General features: G+C 37.0%; 1 protein-coding gene across 1 annotated transcript in view; it reads left to right on the forward strand.

Annotated features, from left to right (window-relative positions):
• The window catches only part of LOC141432874 (protein turtle homolog A-like), a 183,652-nt gene extending 173,378 nt beyond the window's left edge, over positions 1 to 10,274 (forward strand). The window contains 7 exon segments of the mRNA XM_074094684.1: positions 15 to 171; positions 789 to 949; positions 2,282 to 2,474; positions 3,940 to 4,114; positions 4,755 to 4,933; positions 5,490 to 5,555; positions 6,078 to 10,274. Coding sequence (XP_073950785.1) covers positions 15 to 171; positions 789 to 949; positions 2,282 to 2,474; positions 3,940 to 4,114; positions 4,755 to 4,933; positions 5,490 to 5,555; positions 6,078 to 6,163 — 1,017 coding nt within the window. The 3' untranslated portion in view covers positions 6,164 to 10,274.
• Positions 10,275 to 27,177: the final 16,903 nt, after the last annotated feature.

Consider the following 27,177-nt stretch of genomic DNA (forward strand, 5'->3'; position numbering starts at 1 on the left):
TTTCACTTTGTCAGATACCAGCATCAAACGTAACAGTGATGGGCTGGAGCAGTACAGTGGTGCATGGTCTTCCACCGGACACCGGTGAAGACCTGGGTTGGCTGGCATGCTGGGCCAGCAACGACGTCGGAAACCAGCGCGAGCCGTGCCTGTTCAGGATAATGCCTGCTGGTATGGTGGTTATTCAGCACACGGAGTATAAGACGGATATTACAATTTATAAGAGAGAGAGACAGAAGAATATAATAATGGAAGAAAAAATAAATAAAATGATTATAGAATATTAATAAAGACATTTCCTATCTGGTAGATGTTTTGCTATAGTTAGATTACTGCTTAAAAAAATTGTTTTTCGTTATAAGAAGTGAATTAAAATTGTAAAGAAAGCGAGTTTCTTCATTTATTTATTTCTTGGATATATTATCTATCTCTGTTAAATGAACTTGTATTTACTTACAACATCTTGTAAAATTATTTTTATGAAAACAGAATACTTCATTTAAAAGGTGACGAAAATTAAAACAAATAGAGTCATACTTAGAAGAAATTACGATAATTTTTCTGTGATCAACCAGAGTAAATAATATTAATTTTATAATGTTTTCTGTAATCAGCCCTTCAAAAAAAGACATTCCCCTCTGCTCTGTTTTGAATAATCAACTAATTTTAGACTGTTATTAGTTAATACAAAATTGACCACTGTCAGGGGCTCATCAAACATCATTGTCTCTGTGATCAATCATCTACATACACATCGCATTTTTCCAAAAACTATCCCTAATTTCCAGCCCTCCCTGAACCCCCAATCAACTGCGAGCTCGACAACTCCCTCCTCCGCTGCGAGCCTGGTCACGACGGTGGGCTCCCCCAGCATTTCCTCCTCGAGGTCCTGGAGGTACGGCCGACAGAACCCGTGGAACACAATGAGATCGCGACGCTGAACGATCAGGTGAGCGCGGCGATGTGTGTCGTGCTTGTTTTATATTTCTACTGGCGTTTCAACCACTACAATACCTTGTTGCAAATGTAGAAGAAATGATCAACAATATGGCCATTGCCGTGCAATGAGGGCTATCGGTTTTTGTCTTTCTAGATGGCGCCACTGTTGCGCGAGGTTTTAAGTGTGGCTTTCAAAATCTGGTATTACGGGCGTGAAAACAAAGTTTAGATTAAAATCATATCTAATACACCTTAAAACCGTACCATAAAAATATCGAGCAACCACAGTGTTGCGTAGTCCCGTTTTGTTCGGAAAAAAATGGAGACAAAAGTTTCCGAAAGACAAAACTGTCTCAAAACACAGACATTCATTGCCCCGTAACGCATAATTGCCATAATTAATTTCAGGTACTTAATGCAAAATATTCACAAAATTATTCTAATTATAAATAAACCCGCGTAGCTCACCCAAAAACTATGAGATGTGAGATTTCGGAGACCTCACGCTATACTAGCGCCTCTAGCGGCAAATTCATACGCGATAGCTCTCATTTTGAGTCGATTCTAGGGTTGGCAGTTGGTAGATAACGCCGCAGCAGCGCGCCACCAGCACTAGCGTCGCCTACCTTGCTGCCTACTCAATGCACGCCGTAAGCTAGGGCTCATCGTCGTTATATCAGCCGTAGGACGTCCACTGTTAGACACAGGCCTTCAGACCTCCAGTTGCTCCGGTTGGAAGCAGCCTGCAACCACCGTGACCCGCGGCTTTAACCAAGTTATCCGTTCATCTCGTTGGATGTGAAAGCTGTTGCTCATTTCTTCAATAAATGCAACAGGTAACTGGCGGTTGAAACGCAGGTAGAACCACTCTTGTGTGCAGCGCGGTCAATGACTTCCGTGTTTTCTTTAACTCAGTGGACTAAACACTAAACAGTGTGATTTTCTTGAAGCTGACGTTTAGCTTCAACAGGCCATGTGTTTGTGAGCGGGCGGGTGTAATAAAATGTAAAGAATCGAATTTCATTTACTTTCAGTGATCAGATTGTCCTGTAATTTGCTGTAAATATATAAATTTGATGGTGCTGGAGGAATAATCTTGCATTTAGAAAAAAACACATCATTGCTGTAGGTGTTATCGTGTCGTTCTTAAGTTTCACGCATAAAACAATCATAAGTTATGCATTAAATAAAGTTTGCAATGTAGAAATAATAAAATGCTCTATGCGACATTCTACTAAATTTGTGTGTCTATGTTTCCGTGTGTGGCGTTAAAACTTCCTTGTGCCATTTAATTTATTTTCATAATCAAACCTAGTATCGTATTAATCTTCATTCACTTCAGGGCACCTCAGGTCGAGGTCCTACGGAAGCAGTGTACCGGGCCAGTAACGACGCCCCGCAGTTCTCTCTCGACAATTTGTCTCCTGGACGCTATACATTACTGGTCTACTCTGAGACACCAAGAGGCAGGTCCCCTAGAGCAGCAGCGTTGTACAGCGTGTCTATAAGAAACAACGATAACTTGGACAGGCCTGGTAAGTATTGTTTATGTTTTCACAGTTTTCAATAAAATTAAATTAATTGCTTAGTAAAAATTCGACAAGTTTATTTTTTTCGGGTCATTTGGTTGGTGTCATTCAATGCACTTATTTAAAGCATATTTTTATGCTCTGTTAAAATACCGTTATGGTTATTTTATCAAAGTATTTATTTAGTTTTCTTAATTAAATGAGTAAATTTCGAAGATTTAGAAGTTTTCATTAATCTTGATTGAATAATAAATTCCAATTTCGCTTATTATTATTAATTCTGAAACTTGGGAAATTTATCGGTTTTACTAACATCTTGAATCCCACAGTTTTGCTAATAATTGTTACGAAAAATGTAAAGCAAACTTTATTTTGGCAATCCTAAAAATAACCCTGGAAAGCTGCAACGTAAACCAAATCATACAGTGTGTTACTGGTAGCCAAGTAAGGGAGGTTAAAATAACGTATTTCTGAAACTTAACCATGACATTAATTTAATTAATAAACTAAAATTCAGACTTTGTTACCTTTCTAACAAAATTATAATTGCCAGCAATGTACAGCAAAGTAAATTGACAAATATGTGTAAATGAGAGATACATTGTTCTTATTCGTCTCCGAAGAATTCGTTTATCATGCACGAGCGGGAATCATACAATGTTCCAAGATAAAACTATCCCATGCCCTTCTCAGGGTCTCAAACTAGCTCCATACCAAAGTTCATCACGATTGGTTAAGTACTTTAAGTGTGAATTTGCCGCTTTTTCCCAACTTTTTAGCCACTTATAGCCAGACTCTACCAGAAGTATAATTTTGCTGTGGCACAGGGCATATAAATTTTGATCATGCTATATGTGCCATAGGCCAAATAAGTGGTCTATCAATTTTTAAACAAATTCCTATCAAATGAATATGTCGCTAAAGTCGAACTTTCAAGTTGACAGACACGTCTATTGGCATTACCTATTGTTTAATGACATGCTAACGATTATCTACTTTAGGGTGGTAGACCACATATTTAGCTGATGGTACCTACATACGGTGTACATTAATGTCAATCTATCAGAAATTATTTGACTGTACAAACTTGTATTTTGATTGTACAAACGTCAGTGACTAAAGTTACACATGTATAGTGTTTTTAAAGAAGGCATATTATGCTGAGTTGAGTTTATTAGGCTTTTTTTAGACGACCAGATGTGATGGCCTAGGTGGTTAGAGAACCTGACTACGAAGCTTGAGGTCCCGGGTTCGATTCCCGTGTCGGGGCAGATATTTGTATGAAAATACGAATGTTTGTTCTCGGGTCTTGGGTGTTTAATATTATTATGTATCTATCTATATCATTATATTTATCCCTTGCTTAGTACCCATAACACAAGCTTACTTTGGGACTAGATCAATTGGTGTGAATTGTCCCGTGTTATTTATTATTATTTATTTATTTATTAAAACTTTCTGTTTCTACTAGGTTCCTTGCAAACCATGACGCCAGCTCCCCCGACGTCAACTGCCGGGGACAACAGTGTGGCGTTGCTTGTTGGAGCGGCTTTGAGTCTAATTCTACTGACTATATTGACGACATTATGTGTCGCTCTTGTGGTTATGTGCAAGAAAAAGCATCCGCGCCAGGACCCTGAACAAAGGTGAAAAATTAAAATAATTTGTCTAGTAATTGTAGTGTTAGACTCTGTTTCTGTTTGTTTCGGTCGAATAGACGGAGACGGCATCACATTCATCCGTCAAATAAAATTAATTAAAGGATGGTGAAACAGCCCCTAAGACTATATAACTAAAACCCTTAGTTATATTTTTGGACAGTCAATGGAACTGAAATATTAGTGATACTGGTGTCATATTGACATTCCATACATCTGCCAACTGGTCACAGTGAAATTCATTATGAAAGGGCGCTTCAGTTTCCTCAAATCGTGCTTACCGTTATTATGTTTTTATTTTAAGCTTTTCAAGTACTGATAAATTTGTCCGTTAAGTAATAACAGTTATTATCATTCTATGTTTAAAGAAATTATGCGTTTTGTTTTGTTTATATTTTTTCATTTTTTTTTATCTCTTACCTACAATTTTGTTTTTGTAAATTATAGCAGAAATAAAATATAAAATAAGTATATCTAGGGTTGGGAATCAAACCCAAATTCTCATCTGAATACTTAGATAAGACTTTAGCCAGCTTTAAAGTTAACATTACATTTATTTATTGCATAATGGCAAATTATTATACCCGTGTTCGTGATTTCCAACTACAATAATCCTAATATTTTGCAGTACAATCCTACGCAGAAACGTAGGGGTTTCAATGTACGGTGGCTCCACGATAACCCCTAGCGTAGTCCCAACCGTCGTGGTTAGGGGGCATAGGGGGTCCAGGGTCCTGGCTGCGAGGTGGTCTGGGGTGCTGGATGATGCTCCGCTAACAGTTCTGGCTTTGGATTCCAGGAGCCATGGTAAGTGAAGTAGAACAATAATGTTTTTGTCAAATTTTGATTTTGATTTTACCTATCCCACCCGAATTATACAATTCATTAGACAAACTAAACGTCAAAAATTGAGTTTTTTTTATTCAGACAGACTAGACGCGGCCTTAAATGTTAACTTCGATATCAAGTAACGTGCACGATTTGATAATTCGATTTCTCAGATAAGAAATTTGTTTTAACGAAATAGTTCATATTTGAGCCGGTCATCATTTTTGGGCTTTGAACGCATTATAGAATGTTTATGACATGTGTGGTTAAAAGGCTTACTACCCCTCTATATTATTATACTTAGAATAATCAGAATATGTAGTGCAATTATAGAATATAATGTCTTTATGATGATGATTAAACACAATATTTACTTATCAATTGATAGATCTGGTACACGGAGATTAAACGGTACAAAATTTTCTATTCCTGTAGCTAGCTTTTCATAAAAGTCAAATATTTCTGTCTGATGATATAAGGTTTGTATTTACATAAAAATTGACAATTGTGATGAGATAAATTCCTTATTTGATAGGCCAAACCTGGGTGCAGCTTCCATTGGTTTCACTGTCAAAATTGGAATCCAATTCGACAAACAATGGTAAAAATATTCATTTTATAAAAGGTCAACAAGTAAATTTAATAAATTGCATGCCTACACCTTTGTCAATAGAAACCACAGCTCGTTGAAAAATTGCACTGCATATTCCGATCATGGTATGATTTACTAACATGAGAAGCACTTAAATAATCTAAACCTTGAACTAAGTCTGCCGTAAGATATTCACATACATATTTAGAATAAGATACACGAGTCACTCACGTAATAATAGCCGAGGTACATATTTTAAACAGATCCGTAATTTAAGTAGAGCTCGAACAGAAATACAATCATGAATTTCGCTTCAGCATTTTAACATCTTATCGACAGCGGCAAAAACTACCCCCACATCTTCAATAAAGTTATTATTTTCACTCTTAGAGTTGCAAACTTCACTAACCTCGATCTCTTGTCTCGTCCACACCAACCACTTACGCAGTACGTAAAAACGTCTCGAAAGCACTGACCATCCACTGTCACTTTTAAAATATGGATGACGGCTAGAGAAATTTTATGTTTCAGATGATTTGGAAAGCCACAGTGAAGATCACCAAGAGACTGAGTTCACGAAGAGCATGGATGATATGGAAACACAAACAGAATCTTAAATAGTCTCCAATAAAGGAAAAGAAGAAGTTGTAGCCATTGAGCCTTTAGAATCCCAACACCAGCTGAAAAACTGACTGTTAGCCAAAATTATTTGAATATCGATGATACGAAATATGCAATGGAAGAAAATGGTTCAGACTCTATCCAATTTGTTCTAGGGCTTGTGACACGCTGATCGTTTATTCTACTATATTTACGTTACCAGATTCACTTAAGCGTTACGCACGTAGCAATATTAGAACGCCTAATAATAAATTACATACCTAAGTGAGATATTCGTATCTGCAGAAAATATGGGTATTAGACTGTTTCTCAAAAAGTTGTCCATTTTCAAGTTATATTATATTAAAATAATATATAAACGAAAAAATATAAAATAATAATCCTGGCGCTATTTCAACACAAAAAAGAAGTAAAATTGTGTTTAAATGTATACAAAACCTTGTGGTAAGGGTGATAAAAAGTCAGATAATCTTTGTTGTTGGATCCAATACAAAGTTTCGATGTAGTTACAAAATTATGATTTTTTCCTCACAAGACTTCGTGACGTTTTCCTGACGTCAAGAAATTTTGGATGTTTTATGCAGTTTATGTTTTATGATCTCGACCTTAGTGTTGATAATTTCTTGACAAAACTGATTTCTTGTCAATTTCGTGACGGAACAACTTTTTGAGAAATATATCCTGTTTATAACGAAGGGGTTTATAGCACTTTTCAACCACTTTGAGGAAATAATGATAATAATATAGATATACTTAATTCAGGTTCAGAAATAACAGTTTTCCTTGACCATGTAACTAATCGAATTGATAATGTTGAATTCATTCCTACTATCTGGATCATGTTACATCAATTAAACTAGCTTAATATTTATTAGGAAGATTCTGTGTATGAAAATATATATAATGATGATTGTGATGATGTTAATGTTTTGTTTTTAGAGTGTAGCCAAAGACTTTTAATGTAAATGATAGTTTTACATGAGTGCACAAATCTAAAGTCTATACTGTACCTGACCGTAACAAAGTTGTTAATCCAGTTCTCGATGTAAACCTTGCTGCTCTGCATTCATGCAAGACATCTACGTCTGTGAGAGACATATATTTTCGTGATATACGTTGGTTTATGGACAAGCGGCAAGGGATATCTTTATCAACACTTAAGTCGCGATGAGACTCAAATTCACTACAAATTTTTATACTTACAAATCTAAGTCGATTTCTGATGAAACTTAGCTTTTAAGCTAGCTTTAAGCCAGGGTGAATCAGTTTATCTGTATGGGTGCTATGCTGCTACAGAGACATAAACAGATACTCTTTGTATTAGCAGAGTAATTCGTTTTGACGATAAAAGTATCATTAGAAATGAAGTGGCCTTAAAGATAAATAAATAAATAAAACATAATGTTTTACATTTTTATGGTTTTAGACGCAGTTGCGGCATTAGATTGGTGCATAAATATTTAGGGAATCTAAGAATTCTAGAATTAGATTAATGATGTTATGCATGGTTCAGTATTATTTATTAGTGATATTCTTAAGTAGACTTAAAATAGTTGCAATTGTTTCCAAAACAAGCTTTAGATTGATTAGTAAAATATGTGTTCTGTATGTGCCACGTAGTATTTAGAATTGGAATAATATTTTTTAGGATTTATGTACCATCAGCCAAATATGTGGTCTACCACCCTAAAGTTGATAATCGTTTGCACGTCATAAAGCAATAAAGCCAATAGACGTGTCTGTCAACTTGGAAGTTCGACTTCAGCGACATATTCATTTGATAGGAACTTGTTTAAAAACTGATAGACAACTTATTTGGCTGATGTTTCATACAGACCATTAAAAAACACAAATTAAACCTGAATATTTCTATATTTGGGCAAATACGATATTTGACTAATACAATATTTGACACACACTACAAAATTCGTTTTATAAATAAAATCGTGTTATCGAGCGAAAAAACTTTTGTTACACTATCTGTACATATAACAGAGTTGCAAAGGTTTGACATTCAAGATTAGACCAAATATCCATACCTACTTACTGCACGCACAGAGAAGCGTTTTGGAAAGAGACAGATGTATAATATACATCTACACGAAATTCCTAGGCATATCGTAAAATGGCGCCATTTCATGAATAGGCTAAGCGATATGCCTAGTGACGTTTAGGCAGATCATGAAATTCCTAGGCATATCATGAAGCGCCGCCATTTCATGATTTGGCTAGTTTAGGCAGATCATGAAATTCCTAGGCGTATCATGAAACGCCGCCATAATATCGGTTCTGGCACTTCGCCGGCTGCTGTCGTGGCACGCTCGCTTCGCTCGCTCGGCTCGTGCGTTGTGGTCATAATTCATACTAACCAGTTTTTTTTTTTTTTGGCATATCACGATGTACCCGGTATAGAGCTAGGAATATCGACGAATGCGTTGCTCTAATCGATCTGCCGTATTGTTTCTCAGGCACATCGTGATATGCCTGGACAACTTTAAGGCATATCATGAAATGGCGCCATATCACGATATGCCTAAGAATTTCGTGATCTGGCGGATTTAACGATCGGCCGCCGACATATAGAGATTTCGAAAGATCACTGTACAATAAATTTTCAACACATTTTTTTTTCTTTGCTGAACATTGATTTTTTTTCGTAACAATATACGTAATATGACAAATTCCAGTTGTAAAAATACCGTATCGACTACACAATACTGTGAAAGAGGATTTTCGTGGAAAATTTTGATAGAAAATGTATATTTTACACACAGCAACACAAGTGCCTTGTAGTAGGCTTTTAAAGCGATACACTTACCAATATGTGAAAACATTCGTGGATAATTTCAAAACAATACTTTGGTGAACTAAAAGAATTTCTTTGCTCACCCGCGACCATTCATTGATATGGACCTTCGCAAGGTAACGCCTGATTCAATAAATTATTTAATACCTTGGTGTTAAATTCTTTATCAAGTTTTCGAATAAAAAAAACTATTTTCGAATAAGGTTAAGGTAACTATTTGTCCACTAAATAAGTACTTTTCTGCAAAACACAAACTGCATTATATATTTTAATAAATCATTACGGGTATTTATGATTTTATTTAAGGATAATTTAAGTGAATGTTCCGTTTTTAAAGAAATTATTTTATAAACCAACAAAATTAATATTATAATTTCTTTGATTGCCGGTAAATATAAAGCTCACCGATTTTTTAACTATATCCTAGTAGAAATACAGATGTCGTAGTCCTTTTTCCGCAACCATTATTATTAATTGGACAGAGTAAGACATAAAAAAGTAGCGAACGAACGAAAACACCTTAATGTTGCCATGTTTAAGAATTTAACGTCAAAAAAGCGACAGTAAGAGAAAGTGGCTCTTTCAAATGATTTCTACTCTTTTATATCATACTCAGTATATAACGTTTTAAATTTTCGTGATTCTCACTCATAGTCAAAATACCATATACGGGACTTATCACGCTATTTTTACACAAGTAATATTTACCTCGATGTTTCGGCAACGTTACAGTTGCCGTGGTCACGAGTAGACTGAAGTGTGAGGTGTCAAATCTGCCTAGCAGCACGAGTTCTTCGAACTACCCGCACTTGATCACTAATAGTACCGGCACTCGTATCACGAACTACCCGCACTTGGTCACTTTTATTAGTCACCCTATCGCACCGACACACAACACTAACAACGTCCGATTGTCCCTCCGAACATTCATCCCGACGCCGACACTTATTAATAACGTTGCCGAAACGTCGAGGTAAATATTACTTCTGTGAAAATAGCGTGATAAGTCCCGTATATGGTATTTTATACTCAGTATGTTTTTTAATACATTGTTAACATTCTCAGACTAAGAATAATTACTTTGTAAAATTGTAAGTCCTTAATTTATTAAGACCAAAGAACACAGAGGCAAAATAAAGCGGCACTAAATTCAAAAGTTAATTAATGTATACGTTTTAGTATTACATTTTCATTACACACATAATTCTTTGTATTGGAAATAAACTTTATATTTTATGAAGAAAATATTGTTTTCTTGACGAACTAATTAGGCTCCCCGAACGAAGTGGTTCGCTTCATCTTTACTAATACGAACTGCTAAGAAATGAAAAAGCTTCCATCGTCCATTTTACCACATACATGGAAACAGCGAACTATAGAAATAATCCAGGGCTAATATTAAATATAATGACCCGGATAACCCACGTCTTAAATCGAGTTTAGTTAATCGAGTGAGTCTCACGGTAGTTTCATAATCCAGGGCTCTTCAAGGCTAGAGTGAAAGACTGTTACTGAATTAATGAGATACATTTTTGGCTTCACCTGTAGCTACTTTTTTAGGTAAGATAGGGGTTGATCACTGGTCAGTTTTATGTCAAATAAGTTTCTGTTAAAAAAAAAGCATTTTGAATACAAGCTTTTTTGCTCAATGTACTTTTTGTTGACTGTACTTGCATTACAATCCAAACTGCAGCAGCTGCATATCCGTACCAAATTTTATTAACACGATCAATGGAAGTGGGTCAAATTTATCTTGCAAGATTTGACCCACATAAACATACAGGGTGAGTTAAATAAAAGCTTGTAAAAAGATATTTCATCATCATCATCATCCCAGCCTATAAACGTCCCACTGCTGGGCACAGGCCACCACTCAGAACAAGAGGGCTAAAAATATATTTAATTAAAAGATAATTAATGCATTATTCCAACAACAAGTAACAAATTTATACTAATTTTATTTAAAATTGAGCATAGTTTGACCTATATCCTCTCCTGACGGCCAGCCTATTGCATTTACCAAATTAGTTTTCAATATTTTTAATTATAAATATGTATGTTAGTCTGTAAGGTATTTATTGCATGGGCCAAGTTGCCTGAAATAAATGAATTTATTTATTTATTATTTATTTATGCACAAGCACCAGACCAGTAAAAACTAAGGTTTTCCCTAAAACACCCACAATTATAAGCCGTGGTGGCCTAATGACTTGACCTATCGCCTCTCAAGCAGAGGGTCGTGAGTTCGAACCCCGGCTCGCACCTCTGAGTTTTTCGAAATTCATGTGCGGAGTTACATTTCAAATTTACCACGAGCTTTGCGGTGAAGGAAAACATCGTGAGGAAACCTTCAATGGTGCGTGTGAAGTTCCCAATCCGCACTGGGCCCAAGCCCACTTGTTCTGAGAGGAGCCCTGTGCCCAACAGTGGGACATATATAGGCTGGGATGGACCCACAATAAAAACCACAATACCGCTGCATCCCAAACCAAGCATCCAACGACTGAGTTAGGTATCCCCATTAAAAAGCAATTTAAACTTGCAGTAAGAACGTGGGCACCAATAACGCGCAAGTTTACGTTTAGACTATAACGTAATCGTATACGTTGAGCCATAAACACAGAGCAACAATATATCGGCGTAACTAAGGTAAGTGCTTGCAATAAAACGTTAGAGACGCGTGTGGTTCAGTTGTGGTTTACTTTGCTCTTACGTAATACTGTTATTGTTATACAAACTTCGTCGTTTAAAAGTATAGTTGTTTGTTTTGGTTTAAAAGAAACAAAATGGTAGTTAAAGTCGGCCTTTTTCGTTTAAAATACTGCGATATGTCTGTAGAAACAATGGGAAAGTGGAAGAGGGGTGTCTTAACAGGTAAAGAGTCCGATGAGGCACATGTGCCTTATGGGTGGTTTCACTGGAAGGTCCATGCGGCACATGTGCGTTACGGCAATGACATAATATAGTAAATGTAGGTTCCTACCGTACCTTGTTATGCATAGATATCATTTAATAATATTGTAAATCAGTTAAAAAAATATATACCTCGTTGAGTTTCTTGCCGGATTCTTCTCAACAGAGGCTTTTCCGAACCGGTGGTAGATTTTTGACATTCATAACGATAAGTGCTTGTTATAGCCTACATAAAGAACAAAGATATTTTGACTTTGACTTTAAACTTAAATTGACAAAATTTTAAAAAGTTTATGAGTCAAGCCTCGTCGGTACCAAGTCCAAAATAATTCTACATTAAAAAAAATAAGCTAGCCCAAACACTACTTGTACCACGTGAGGAAGACTTGGCAGTATGATTTTAAAGAGGGCAAGTTTTACTTGCCTACTACACAATGTGGAAACCGCCGGGCCAGCGTGTTGTGTCTAATTGCCAGCGCCCTTCTTTCCCCTTTCAATGTCTAAATGAAAATGATCAACCTTGAACTCACACCTCAAAGCTATCGACTTTTCTACGTAATAAATCTAATGTTATTCAATATGGTACAAATCAATAGTTTATAAGTAAATCTGCATGCTTGTTTAAAATGTACGCACTCACAAAAACGCTTCTCCAACTGTATTGACTACTGCATTTTCGTAAATAAATATATTCTTCTTCTTCTTCACAAAAAATATGCAAATTGACCAATACGATTTCAGATATTCGGGAATTTGTTGAAATGCATACTATTTTTATACGTTCTGAATATTTCGTGTTATGGGAAATGAAAATGCGCAAATAGTTATTATGAAAAACGTAACACATCCTTTACTAACAGTATTTTATATAAACAACTTACCTTGCATGTACGAGCTGTAACTAAATCGTAATGACTTACCTAGAACATGACCTACTCCGAAAATGACTTACCTAGAACATGACCTACTTATAAAATGTTTAACCTAGAACATGACCTACTCATAAAATGACTAACCTAGAACATGACCTACTCATAAAATGACTTACCTAGAACATGACCTACGTCTACACAAAATCATATATTTTAATTTTTGTATTTGTCTGTTTACTGTATTGGTGTGCAATAAAGAGTTTTTTTATTGTTGTATTTTTTTTCTTTTTTTTTAGTTTTTTTGTTTTATTGTAATTGTTTTTTTATGTTTTCTTGTATTTGTGTTTCTTTTGAATGTGAATAAATGTCTTCTATTCTATTCTATAAAGTTTCACGCTTTTTTACTCATTTAAATCTGTTATCTAATGTGTGTGGTGTATGGCTTTCGTAAAAAATTTCTTGCCCACGACAAAACCAGGTCCTGCGCCATCACTGACCTCTGGTATAGTGCGCCAAGGATTCTTTCAAAAACTAATACTTAACACCTTAAAAATATTAGAAACATAATATTTGTAACTGGAATTTCGTGATTCTCAATAAAAACGGAAAAGTTGTAGAAAGGCGCACGTTGCAGTCTTCCATTTTCCAATTCACTCCATTATCCTGCGCGTGTAGAATCACGTTCCGATTGGAAAATGTGGGAAACTGGACCGTTTTCCTTCGACATAATGCGTTTAATTTGTAACATCGAATTAAACTCGTAATTTTCTGAAGAACATCCATTTATAGTGATATAATGTCATCTACGTAGAGGTCAACTTTATAGATGGTAAAAACTACTTCACAGATTTTAGTTACATATTTCGCTATTTAATCGATAATTTAGTAAATGATATCCGGGCTTTCAAGGAAAGGGATTATACTATCTCTAATGGTCGGAAACAGACTAATGACTCATCTTGAGTTATGTATGATATTATTAGGTACATGTGGGCGATGGTGATCATTTCCCATCAGAAGACCCGCGTACTCGTTTGCTTCCCTCTCGTAATAAATGAAAACAGTTTTCCTACTTTCCTAATTTAGTTATTGTTACCAAATCATCTCATATAGACTTGGCACATTTTAGCACATTGTTGGTATTTTTATTACTATTTCCAAGGATATTTGTTTTGAAGTATCAACGCTACTACAAATCCAATCGTGTCAAAGCCACTCCTCTCAACCGCCCTGACTAAGTAAACAATCTTTAATAACCACCATACATAAGCTTTGCCATTCTTACCTCATAAAAAAGGGATATTTCCCTACTAAACCGTATCATAAACAGAAAACGCTGACAACCGTCCTTCTGCACTCAAAATAACATTTAAATTTCCAGACGTAAAGTGCAATTTTGCGCGAATGATCATCAAAGTTAACTTGGTATTTTTGTTCCATGTAATGCCCTCTAATTCTGCTATAAAAGTATGGCACACTTCACTGTATTGCAATCTCAAGTTAATAACCTTAAGTTTATGCCTGCCTGGTAGATTATTGCGTCTTATATGCTAATGAGTAATTTTAATACTTATCGTGGACTACCAGCACCAATTGTAAAACAGTAATGATAATTTCCATATTTACGTAGGTTTATCTACAGTAGCGTGGGGTAAAAAATTTCATTAGGCACAGAGAGTGGGAGAAAAAATATCTTGTAGTCAGTAAACATATATTTTTTTAACCTTGTTCCTCGTACATAACCATCCTAGGTAACCAGCACTGGAAGGGACCAAACATTACTATACTTCAAAGAGATTTCAGTAATGTTATTGGTATTTTTTTTACTGTCAGTTTAGGTTCCGGAAAATTAGATACGTCGTAAAGCTAAGCGAGGAAGAGTGTTTTCATCACACTTGCTCGTCAATACTGTAATTCCATGCCTGTATACTAAAGGGCAATGGCCTCAAATGTTCCCGCGGGAATTATGGATCTACGTCTGATTGCCGTTTTAAAAAAGTAAAGAATGTATTCTTAAATGTAAATAAGTCAAGAATATATTATTTAAAACGGCAATCGGGTACCAGTCAAGGAAACTGAGTTACATGCCAGAGTGGAATCTTTGTGTTACTAATGTTATCTTTACAATACCCATACATAACCATCTTGCTTAATCGGCACTGGTGGCCAGATAACTTCCTAAATTAAGATTTAGGATGTGATTTGGCCCCAACCTGGCCCTAAGTCTTGCCTGGCTCTTCACCGGCCGCTACCGCGTTGTAGTCACAATCGTATCTAACACTCCGGTCCAAAGTCAAAGTCAAAGTCAAAATATCTTTATTCAATTTAGGCTATAACAAGCACTTATGAATGTCAAAAAAAATCTACCACCGGTTCGGAAAAACCTCTGCTGAGAAGAATCCGGCAAGAAACTCAACGAGGTATATATATATAAATATATTTATTAAAACAATTTACAATATTATTAAATGATACTGTATACGGGGATTGTTCACGTCGCAATAAAATAACAAATCAATTAATTAACATATTTTAAATAGAATCATACCCAAACTGCCCCTTGTGCAAGGTCTTGCTATCTAATCGCCGAAGCAGCAGTGCTTGTACTGTTGTGTTTCAGCGTGGAGAGTAAGACAGCCGGTGAAATTACTGGCACTTGAGGTATCCCATCGTAGGCCTCTAGGTTGGCAAAGCATCTGCAATACCCCTGGTATTGCAGATGTTTATGGGCGGTGGTGCTCTCTTACTATCAGGAGACCTACTTGCTCGTTTGCCACCCAGTCCAATAATAAAAAAACAAACGTAATGAGATAATTCTCAACAGCTACTTGTACAGTGATCCGATAGATAGCGCTGTGCGCCAGTTAAATCGCGCAAGTGTTATTGCTAACCTGCAAAGTATAATTTGTTTGCCTGTTGTTGAATAAATTGTACTTTGGCAAGGAACCTTTATAGTGGTTTGTTTTACACACAATCACTACCAGACCGCCTTTTGAAGAGTACGAGCAGGGAACATGGTTAAAATCCGATCTACAAGCTTTGAAGACGACTTGCATACATTCCGAAACTAATACATTGCAAGTTAAATAAAAGCTTGCAAGAACTAGCCAGAAACTTAATTTCGAATGAAACTAAATTTCAACTAGTCATAAATCCAGCTAAGCTCTGCAGTGAAATTCCATCTGTCAGAAAACAATTTGGCCCAAGAAAGAGTCCGGTACAAAATATTTCGCGCAACGCGTCACAAGTTGGAATTTACGACGTGGTACTATAGTAGGATCTATTGCTGTGGTTCGGTCACAAAGGTATAGTTAAAACAGTAAGAAATCTCTTTTCCGCCATGTTAGAAACCTCTACGGTGCTGTGCGATGACATCTAATTGAACTTTGTATTTTTTTACCGTTCTGTGTCACTCTAAAATAAATGGCGAATCGTAAACATTGGTTTTCCTCTGTATTAGGATTTTCTTGTGGTTTTTATCAGGCCATCTTTTTCTTTTTTCTCTCTACGTTTTTCTCAACAAAACAGTTCATTTTTTGTGCTACAAACACCCTGCCTACAAGTCCCGTCAGAGCACTGTGGCTGGGGGTCTTTTAGGGTTCCGTACGATCACTGTACGTCGCGCGCTGCACTCGCGCAGAGGCTACAGGGAGAGCGGGGTACTGTTAGAATAATCCGTATGCGTAAATATGCATAATGTTTCTGACTTTGTTATCGTGAGTTGAATCGTTGAATTATTTTCCATCACACTTGCTCGTAATCACCCAGGCTGACTTGGTTGCAACCGCCTAAATAAAACCCAATGACCTTTTTTGCGTATAACGCGGGCGTAATGAATGACTTTGTTTTATGTACTGGACTGGGGCATGCAGCTTAGGTACCTATCTATTATTTACTTACTCACAAATATGATGAACGTAATACGGGTGGTATGTACCGGAATTACGAACATCGACTTATTAAAGTACCTTTTTTGTATGTACCTTCTCACGATTCATCATCCCAGCCTATATACGTCCCACTGCAGGGCACAGGCCTCCTCTCAGAACAAGAAGGCTTGGGCCATAGTTCCCACGCGGGCCCAGTGCGGATTGGGAACTTCACACGCACCACTGAATTGCTTCGCAGGTTTGTGCGGTTCCTTAACCGCAAAGCTCGTGGTAAATTTCAAATGTTATTACGCACATGAATTTCGAAAAACTCAGAGGTGCAAGCCGGGGTTTGAACCCACGACCCTCTGCTTGAGAGGCGATAGGTCAAACCACTAGGCCACCACGGCTTCCGAATATGCTTTTCACGAATATGTATTTTTATACGGGCAATAAAATGTTTTTTCTTTCTTTCTTTAAAGTTTCGACTTCGGGCTTCTAATAGACTCGTTCGTAATTCCTTACTTACCGCCCCTAAGACAGTGTACTAATTATACTTCAGTACTGTTTGATCTAGCTCTACTGTGATAAAAACATGGTTTGCCGAGTTATGAGCCCCGTGTTTGGCCGCGAGCCAGCGCGCTTGTCACGCTCATTTCATTTGATTAGCTTGCTCCAATGAGGCTTATTGTACTTTTTAATTCAGTGCACTGCCAATTAATTGGTGCTAAATACGAGTCGTGATGGCCTAGGGGTTTGACGTACGCCTTTCAAGCAGAGGGTCGTGGGTTCCAGCCTGGGCTGGCACCTTGGGAAGTTATGTACGAAATTACATTTTGGACAAAGAATTAGCCTAGCATTTCAAAGAGGGAACGCTGCTAGCATATTCGAAACCTTGCCTAAGGGGTCTGGTTTAAATCATTCAGCAACGCGACTTGACGGCTGCTGAGTGCGCGACTGCGTGTGTTGCAGCAGCCGCCAAGTAGCGCTGCTCATTAGAAGAAGGGCTACGGATTAGCCCGAAACATGTCGAGCTAAACTCGATTTAAGACGTGAGTTATCCCGGTCAATATATTTAATATGAGTGAGTCTCACGGTAGTTTCACGTTTTTGAGATATTGAACTTTGAAATAAGAATGTCGTTGGTTTTTAATTTTTTCTAATTTATTTCATTCACTTACTTTAACTGTCAGAGATAAGTGCAAAGGTATCTCCTGCCATTGGTGCTCTGTGGGTATAATACTTAGATGTTAACGACTAATGAATATATGTATGTCTGTTTATACATTCGTGAAGGTAAGCCTCTAAATTATAAACTCTTGTTAAGCCGTTGTTAGCTTAATCTTACTTGACCCTTGCATAAAAAACATATGAGATAAATTATAATAATTAAGTATTAAATATTACATTACAAATCATAAAAGACAAGCCGTTACCCTCGACTCCGCCCGCGTAGAATTCGCTTTTCTCTATCCCGCGGGAACTATGCAATTTTCCGGGATAAAAACTATCCTATGTCCTTCCCCAGGATGCAAACTATCTGTATACCGAATTTCATCTAAATCGGTTCAGCGGTTAAGACGTGATGAAGTAAAAAAACAAACAGATAAACAAACAAACAGACAACAAATAAACGCCACAAATAAAGATAAATATATATTATTATAATTCTATACTGTATTTCATGGTAGCTCAGCCTACTTAAGAGTACATTCTACTCTACGTACGCTGCAAGGATTATCTTTCAAACCTACTTTACTTATTACTGAAAATATCTTACATACTTCATCATCATCATCATCCCAGCCTATATACGTCCCACTGCTGGGCACAGGCCTCCTCTCAGAACAAGAGGGCTTGGGCCATAGTTCCCACGCGGGCCCAGTGCGGATTGGGAACTTCACACACACCATTGAATTGCTTCGCAGGTTTGTGCAGGTTTCCTCACGATGTTTTCCTTCACCGCATAGCTCGTGGTAAATTTCAAATGTAATTCCGCACATGAATTTCGAAAAACTCAGAGGTACGAGCCGGGGTTTGAAATTACATACTTATCATTATACAACCCGCACGCTCTTTTTATAAAGCTACTAGCTGTTGCCCGCGACTCCTTCCGCGTAGAAGTATGAAAATTAGTTTACATCCTATTCTCAGACCTACCGAATATACACAAAAAAAATCTTAAAACTCGGTCAAGTCGAAAATACAAACTGAGACATGGATGCACAGAAAAACCAGAAAAAGAGACCAGCGCTGGGAATCGAACCCAGGTCCTCAGCAATCCGTGCTGCGTGCTATAACCCCTACACCACCGCTGGACAGGAATCTAGACACGAATTTTTCCTATGCATACATATCTCAGGTTGCTTATTTCTACTACGCTACTTAAGTCAAGTCGTTTCGGAGGAGTTTGGTCACGAACACTGTGAACCGAGAATTTTATAATATTAGAGATTGTTTGCATATGAGGTTCGACTGCGGGGGATATGAGAAAGAGGTTTAAAAGCTATCTATATATAAGTATATAAAACAAAGTCATGTTAGTTACAAAATTTATAACTCTAGAACTGGACCAATTTTTATGATTTTGTGTTTTTGGATTTATCTTAGTCAGGAATAGGATAATCAGTATTAAAAACATTAGAAAATTGATGACAAAATAAAATAAAAGAAAAAAAAGTATAAAATGTTCATGGTTTTTCCATCCGTCGGTCTGTCAAAACCCTTTATCTCAAGAACGGATGGATATATCGACTTGAAATTAAAACAATATACAGAAATCTATAGTCCCTTGAAGCTGTAAAAAAAACAAATTTATAAGTTAACTTGAAAAAAAGTAACGGCCGCTTATGCCGCAAAAATCGTATATTTCGAAACTCTCAAAGGAATCAAAATTTGTTTTGCACTTAACTCCTCCTAAACGGCTGGACCGATTTAGATATTATTTTGTGTGTAAATTTCAAAAGGTTCCTGTATGGTTTGTAAACATGATTGGACCCGTTAGGTGTGGCGCTGCTGTTGGTATGTTATCATATTTAATGCAGTGCTGCTTTTCCGGGCAGGACAACGTCTGCAACATTTGTTTTTAATTTAACTTTAAAAATAGTAATTCCAAATAAAAAACTCTTTGAGACACTCAAGGCCAGATTTATATAATAGAATCTATAACTTTTCCTTCTTTATAGCCAACGCTCGATGGGATTTTCAACTTATCCTATAAACCAGAGCCTTAACACTACGGTCCAGCCCCAGTTTCCCGCAAAACGGAAAACTTTCATAGTAAAATCCATTTTATGCTCTTCCCATAATTAGCAATTCTACGCAATCTAGTTTGCTTCAGACGATTTTCTTCCTCACATTATCTTGTAAGACAACTTCAATTAACCTGATTCAAAAGTGAAATGGCTTTGTTAATAGCTAAATGTAAAGTTGGTTGTTAGAAAAATATTGTCTAAAGCAGTGGTTAGGGTGACTTAGTGCAACCGTACTAGACATGGGTAATCTCAACTCCGCGAAGTGATCTGACTCACTAGATCCAGCTCCGGTGTCGGTACCGATCCGCTTATTGAATCCGACTCCTTTATTGACTCCGGTTCTTTCGAGCGATTATTAATTTAGCGATTATTAACCTGGCTCGGTTCGGTCGGTCGATGCCGGTACGGTACTGCGGTGCCCCACCGCTGACTGATCTGAAGTACAGATTCGTGAGAGAGAGAAAGATTCGTTCGTTGGTCCAAGTCCGAGTACCGAACCGAACCGACCAACCAAACATAGATAATAAGATCCAAGTCCAAGATCCGATCCGCAGGGCTACTACGAACCGAACCGAACCGAACGACCAACCAAACATAGATAATAAGATCCAAGTCCAAGATCCGATCCGCAGGGCTACTACGAAACTCCAAAATCGAAGTTCGTGTCGTGCGGTCCCTCTGACACTTATACTATTTAATACGAGAGCGAGAGGGACGGTACGATACGAACTTCGAGTTTCGTAGTAGCCCTGCCGATCCGATCCGAGCCGAGCGAGAGCGAAAGCAGGCGGACGGAGCGAGTCAGTGTGAGTGAGCGTGACGGCGATCACGAGCGAGGCGAGCCGCTCGATCCAGTCGGAGTTAGTAACTCCGGAGTCAATAAGATTTGAAAGGAGTCATTAAGGGATTCGGATCCGCTTGAGGATCTGACTCTTTTGAATCTTCAGATCCGGATTTACCCACGTCTAAACCGTACGCAATTTTTAGTAAAAATAAATTTGTAGTTTTTTTTTATCAAATAGCTGGCAAATGAGTATGCAGGTCACCTGATGGTTATGGTAAGGGTTTACTAATGTTTCGGCGAAAAACGTTTGGCAACCTGTTTCATTTCGCAACTTTTCATTTTCCAACTGTTAAATATTTCTGAAACTGTAAATATATCAGAATTTTTATAAAAGTAAAGTAACCTAACCTAACCTAATGGGTCCCACACGATGGCCCTGAAATAAATCCTGAAATATTTACAGTTTTAGAATTTTGCGAAATGAAAAAAGGCAGTACTCGGATAGTAAGTGATCACCGCCGCCCATAGACACCTACAGCATTATAAGGAGGGAGAGGGGGGGCTAAAGGAGAGGGGAGAGGGGAAGGGGATTTGGGGCTAATTGGGTTAATTGAAAAGAAAACAATTGTGAATCACGTCTGCTGCTGCCTGACTTTATCATGGAACCTTTTCAAAGAAAAAGTCATTACGATTTTCCTTGTTAATTAATGCGATGTCACTATGACGATTACTGTGAAAAGGTTCCATGGTGGCTCATAATTTAAAGTCCTTGACCGTACGTACATTTATGAATTCTGTTACAAATTACTTGAGTCAAGTCTCCCCCGGCCATTTTCATTTTATCGTGCACCTGTCAGTGGCGTAGCTATCGTATGGCCAGATGGTGCAGTGTACCAGGGCCCCGGAGCTCAGGGGGCCTCTAACCTAAGCTTTGAAAAGAGAGGAGCAAAAAAAAAGAGAAAAAATCTTGTGAGCACAACAATTTTATTTATGTCTTTTAAATGAACATCAACAATTACAGAACTCCTGATTAAAGATTTTCAACACATGCGCCAAGCGTCCTCGATAAGCATGTGCTGTTTGTTAATCGTTTAGTTTTGAGGGCCAACATAAGTTCAAGCTACATGGAAAGAGAGAGTAGGGTGAGGGCCCGATTCTTTCTCTATGCACCGGGGACCTCATCCACGTAGCTACGCCACACTGGCACCTGTCTAATTACCGTGCCGCTTTTTTGTCATGCAAAAGCGACACGACACTGCAACTGAATGCACATCTAGAAAAATGACGGCTGCCATTTACATTTATCTGTGCACTCTAGTCTAATTACCGTGTCACTAGTGCGGTAAAAAAGCGGTACGGTAATTAGACAGGTGCACAATAAAATGAGAATGGCCGCCCCAAAACTTCCATTGTCACCAAACAAGCTAACGCTAGCGTTGTCCCTCGTATTCACACAATAAAGCAATCAGAATAAATCACCGGGCACTTCTAGTACCCAGTCATCCAGTGTTCCTAGCACCCTATATTGGGTCTTAACACATATAAATCTTATATCCCTTTCTAAAGTAACCAGAGAGATAGGGATGGCTTTGTCCACGATAAACTATAGTGTGCTGATCCTCGTACCACGGCCATTCTCGCGTGCAATGGTGCGTCTAGTGATTCTCTTTTCATTGCGCCGTCAACACGCTTACTGTAAAGCGGTTGTTGACAAAACTCGCATTGTATAAGGAATTAGCTCGTCGCGTCGTATACTGTGGTTCCGCAGTTATAGGGAGTGAACGTCAGTCGCGGCAAGCCACAGCCGAAGTGACTTATTACGGAGAAATCGCTCTCACACTGTCGTTGTAGCATCGTTCGTTTTCATATAGGACTTACGGATATTGGGTCATGCTTGACTTGTTCATCAAATTATTTGCTATAAACATATAGTAGTTAAAAACCGGCTAAACACGAGCCGGACTTACGCCTTAACAATTTGCGTTGTTTTGTCTTCCGTACAAGTTCAAAAGCAAGAAAAAAAACCGGCCAAGAGCGTGTCGGACACGCCCTAAATAGGGTTCCGTAGTCATTATGAAAAAATTAGGTAATATTTTTCTAAGGATTTCGTATTTTATACGGAATCTTTCAAGTTTAGGTATATTTTATACCTTAGGCTGCTATTTACTCTTACACTACTAATAATTCTCAAGAAAACTTAGCCTTTATAGTTTTACTTAAAAGTTTGATATATTTACACCATCCTGATTTTTTTCAAATTTTTCCATTTTGCGTCGCCGGCAACGTCGCCATGGCGTCCCGGTGAGGCAGAGTTCTTAGTGTTTTATAAAACTGTATTTTAGTTACACAAAATTCCTCATTATTTATAAAGCTCAGTTTAGATCTGAAAGAAAAGTCATGCAGATTCTATTGCCGCGCTCGACCACTCGGTCAACCATTTCATACTCGTTTCCTCTACGACTTCGCGATGTACAACTTGCACGATTATTCTTGCATGTTTAAAGTGGGCTTTAAACTCAGTTTTTTGTTTGATAACACATCAAAGAGTACAATATTTTTACTTTACTTGTCCTCTACTAACCGAGCAACAGCTAAGTACATTTTTACGATATCACGACACCATTTGTAATGTTAACATGCAGAACCAAACAAAGAGTTATAAACGCGTTAGCATTTTGTATCTTATTAGTTGTTGCTGTATTTCAGAATAACACCCGACCCCGTCCACAGTCTGTTTTCGAGCGAAACGCTGCAGTCCATATCTAATTACGAAATTCGGTTAGATGGACTCACAACATACTGTAAATTTGATAGTAACACACGATGATTTCGGAGACAAAGTCAAAATCAATCCTACACCATATCAATTAAGGTGTACAAGTCATTTACCACCATACGTAATAACGTGTAACTTACATATAAAAAAAGAAGAATGCTAAGCTCACTATTACGCAATTTCTACAATTTATCAAGAACAAACTTTTATTTAACTGAACCTCGTATACGTATTTGTTTGTTTGTTTCTAAACCACTTTCAATGGCTGAATAAAATTGAAATTTGGTTTACATGCAGATAGAATGACAATGCAAGTACAGTCAACAAAAGGCACTGCAAAACACTCACTTTGAGGTCTTCAGATCTTCTTCCTAAACAAAAAAAAAACTTTAAATCGGTCGATAAATTACCTAATTGTGACATAACAAACAAAAATTAAACTGAATTTAGAACCTGTTTTGAAGTCGATTAAAAAGGATAGCAATCATATTTCACAGCATATAACCGTTCTCAAACAAATATAAATAAACGAAAACACTGTACAAATACACTCGCAGAGATTCCATTTCTGGTGGGTAAAATACCTACCGCATGAGTAGGTATTTTATTATGGATAGACAAATAAATAGAGATGGCAATCAGCTTTAGGGTAATTCCACGCGGTGCTGTGAAAGATTGTTGATTTTAGTATTTTGTGTATTCTTATTTCATCGATACTAATGTTAAATGCTAAAGTTAGTTGCTGCCACAGTAGTTTAAGACGTCGTATTTAAATGCAAATTATGAAATATTTAGAACAGGCATGGCTAGATGATGAACGAAAGAAAAAAAGACAAAAATTAATATCTAATAATCAAAATTCAAAAAATCATAAAAAAACGTAATATTACGAATTTAATATTACAAAGATAAGGGCAATAACAAAATAACCAATAAATTCAAACGAATGCTAACAAACAGCAATGTAAATAAATGGACATAAAAACTGCTGAAATTGTTTCATGAAAAATATGTGTCACCTTTTTTAATTTTAGGAAACGAAGGACTCAACGTTTTATTAAAAGCTATAACGGAAAAAAGAAAAAAAAGAAAAGAATTGATTCGTGTACAGTCATCATGTAGATAAACAACAGGGAAAATAATGTTGACGCAGCTGCAGTGGCCGTCTTGAAATGAAGCGAAAAATGTATATTTTGTTTACTTACCGTTTTTGACGTTTATCCTGAAAACATCTTGCTATTATTGCAATGTTGTTATAAAAATGTAAGATAGCAATCTAGATGTGTTTTAGTAATTAGCTTCTTAGACTCAGATATGTAACATTATATTTTTAATACAATAAGGGGCTGTTCACCATCCATTGATTAGTGTTGACTGACGGTTAAATGTGATGCCGTCTCTATTTGTTTTGTTCGAATAGACGGAGACGGCATCACATTTAACCGTTAGTTAACACTAATCAATGGATGGTGAAACAGCCCCAAAAAGGTTTGTATGTCTGCTTGTTACGCTCTCACGCTTTACATTCTCAATTGATAGTGACGAAATTTAAACCTCTAAAAGAGAAAAGAATAGTTTGCGTCCCGAAAAATTGTATAATTGCCACGGACGTTCGATGAACTAATTCTTTGTAGGTAGAATTGTGGGATTTTTTTTCATTTCATAAATGGGCTTTGGATCTTCTTTATACTTACTTGCAACTGCAAAGGACATGACCTGCATTTTTCTGACTCTTGCTGAACCTTAACCGTGTCATCATCCATCATCCCAGCCTATATACGTCCCACTGCTGGGCACAGGCCTCCTCTCAGAACAAGAGGGCTTGGGCCATAGTTCCCACGCGGGCCCAGTGCGGATTGGGAACTTCACACGCACCATTGAATTGCTTCGCAGGTTTGTGCAGGTTTCCTCACGATGTTTTCCTTCACCGCGTAGCTCGTGGTAAATTTCAAATGTAATTCCGCACATGAATTTGGAAAAACTCAGAGGTGCAAGCCGGGGTTTGAACCCACGACCCTCTGTTTGAGAGGCGATAGGTCAAACCACTAGGCCACCACGGCTTAACCATTCTACCCTAGTTTTATATGTATACCAGGTGTAGCCTATAACTCGAGCAAATAATTAAAACATAGATCATACTCGTCAAACTGAACAACATATTTAGTTCAGCGACTTTTTAAAATAATTAGTTTTTTCTTAAATACCTATACTTTAAAGTGTATTCTAAGAAGCAATATAAAGCAAAATGCTTGATGTTTGTAGCGTGACAGGCGACGTCAGTTCGGTTCTAAGATGGCGTACATTGATAACAGTATTTAATTTGTATAAAAAAAGGGGGAATCTAAAGAATCCGTTATATTTAAAAGTCGCTGAATTAATGTTGTTCAGTTTGACAAGTTAAGATTTTTAAATGAAGTTAAGTTCTAATAATTATATTAAACAAGTTTATTAAATGGTCCAGTATTACATAGTCATAGTCATAGTCATATATCTTTATTCCATTGACACAAATAAATTATGCACTAGAACAAGTCTTACATACGAGTATTACAAAAAAAAGCCTACAGTTAACAAAGGGAAAAAAAAATTAAATTACAAAAATCTTAATTTGATGTCAAATAATAATAATTAAAATTGTAAAATATAAAAAAAATAACATTAATTTAATTGGCAGATATGTCCATTTCTATACAATATTTATTTTTCATTAAAATTTTATGTCAAAATAGTCTTTAATACTATACAGAGCCTCTTGAGTCAACTTCTTTTTAAGAAAGGTTTTAAATTTGATATCATTAATTGATTTTACTGACACGGGTAGATGGTTATACATTTTTAAACTTTGGAAAATAAAACATTTTCTAGTTTTTGCCAATCGCACTCGTGGCAGGCGCAGCATATCTTTGCCTCTGGTGGGATAATTATGATCGTCACCTCTTTTCGGAGTGCTGCTTAGGTGCTTTCTTGCATATAACAAGTTCCTAAAAGCGAAAAGTGAGTACAGCGTCATAATATTGGCCTCCTTAAATAAATTTCTACAGGATTGTCGCATTGGTAACTTGTATATATTTCTAAGTGCCCTTTTTTGCAATTTGAATACTCGAATGGAGGTTGCTGCATGTCCCCAAATCAGGGCACCATAAGACATCACTGAATGGAAATAGGCATAGTAAACTGTTTTGCCTGATGTAATCCGCAGATTTCCCTAATTCTCTTGACGGCAAAAGCAGCTTTACTTAGTTTTTTACAAAGCAAGTCGATATGATGATCCCACTTCAACGCACTGTCTATTGTCATTCCTAAAAATTTTGAAACTTTAGTACCTACTAGCAAATTTTCATCACATTTCAATTCTAATGTTTGCTGGATGGTCTTAAACTATAGAACATTAGTTCTGTCTTATCCGCATTTAATTTAAGTAATTTAGGAGAAATTTAAATTTAAAAGTTTTACAGTCTACCAAAATTTGCAAATGTCAAGTACGATCTATGTATAATTAAAACATATTTGCTCGTGTTATAGACCACTTCCGGTATGTCTTCATTAATTCTCTCAGCTTTATTATTGACCACAAAGGCAACAGGCAATACCTACGTCCTCGAAGCATTATCTACCGGCTATCACGTCAGATTTATTGAGACCATTCGTTATGCTAGCATCGTGAATTTTATTGCACCCGATATAAAATATAGTGTTGAGATATGGGATACACTCTTGAGATACGGTTTGAGATATG

Source organism: Choristoneura fumiferana, chromosome 11 (genome assembly GCF_025370935.1).
Source record: "Choristoneura fumiferana chromosome 11, NRCan_CFum_1, whole genome shotgun sequence".
In the NCBI taxonomy this organism is placed as follows: Eukaryota; Metazoa; Arthropoda; class Insecta; order Lepidoptera; family Tortricidae; genus Choristoneura; species Choristoneura fumiferana.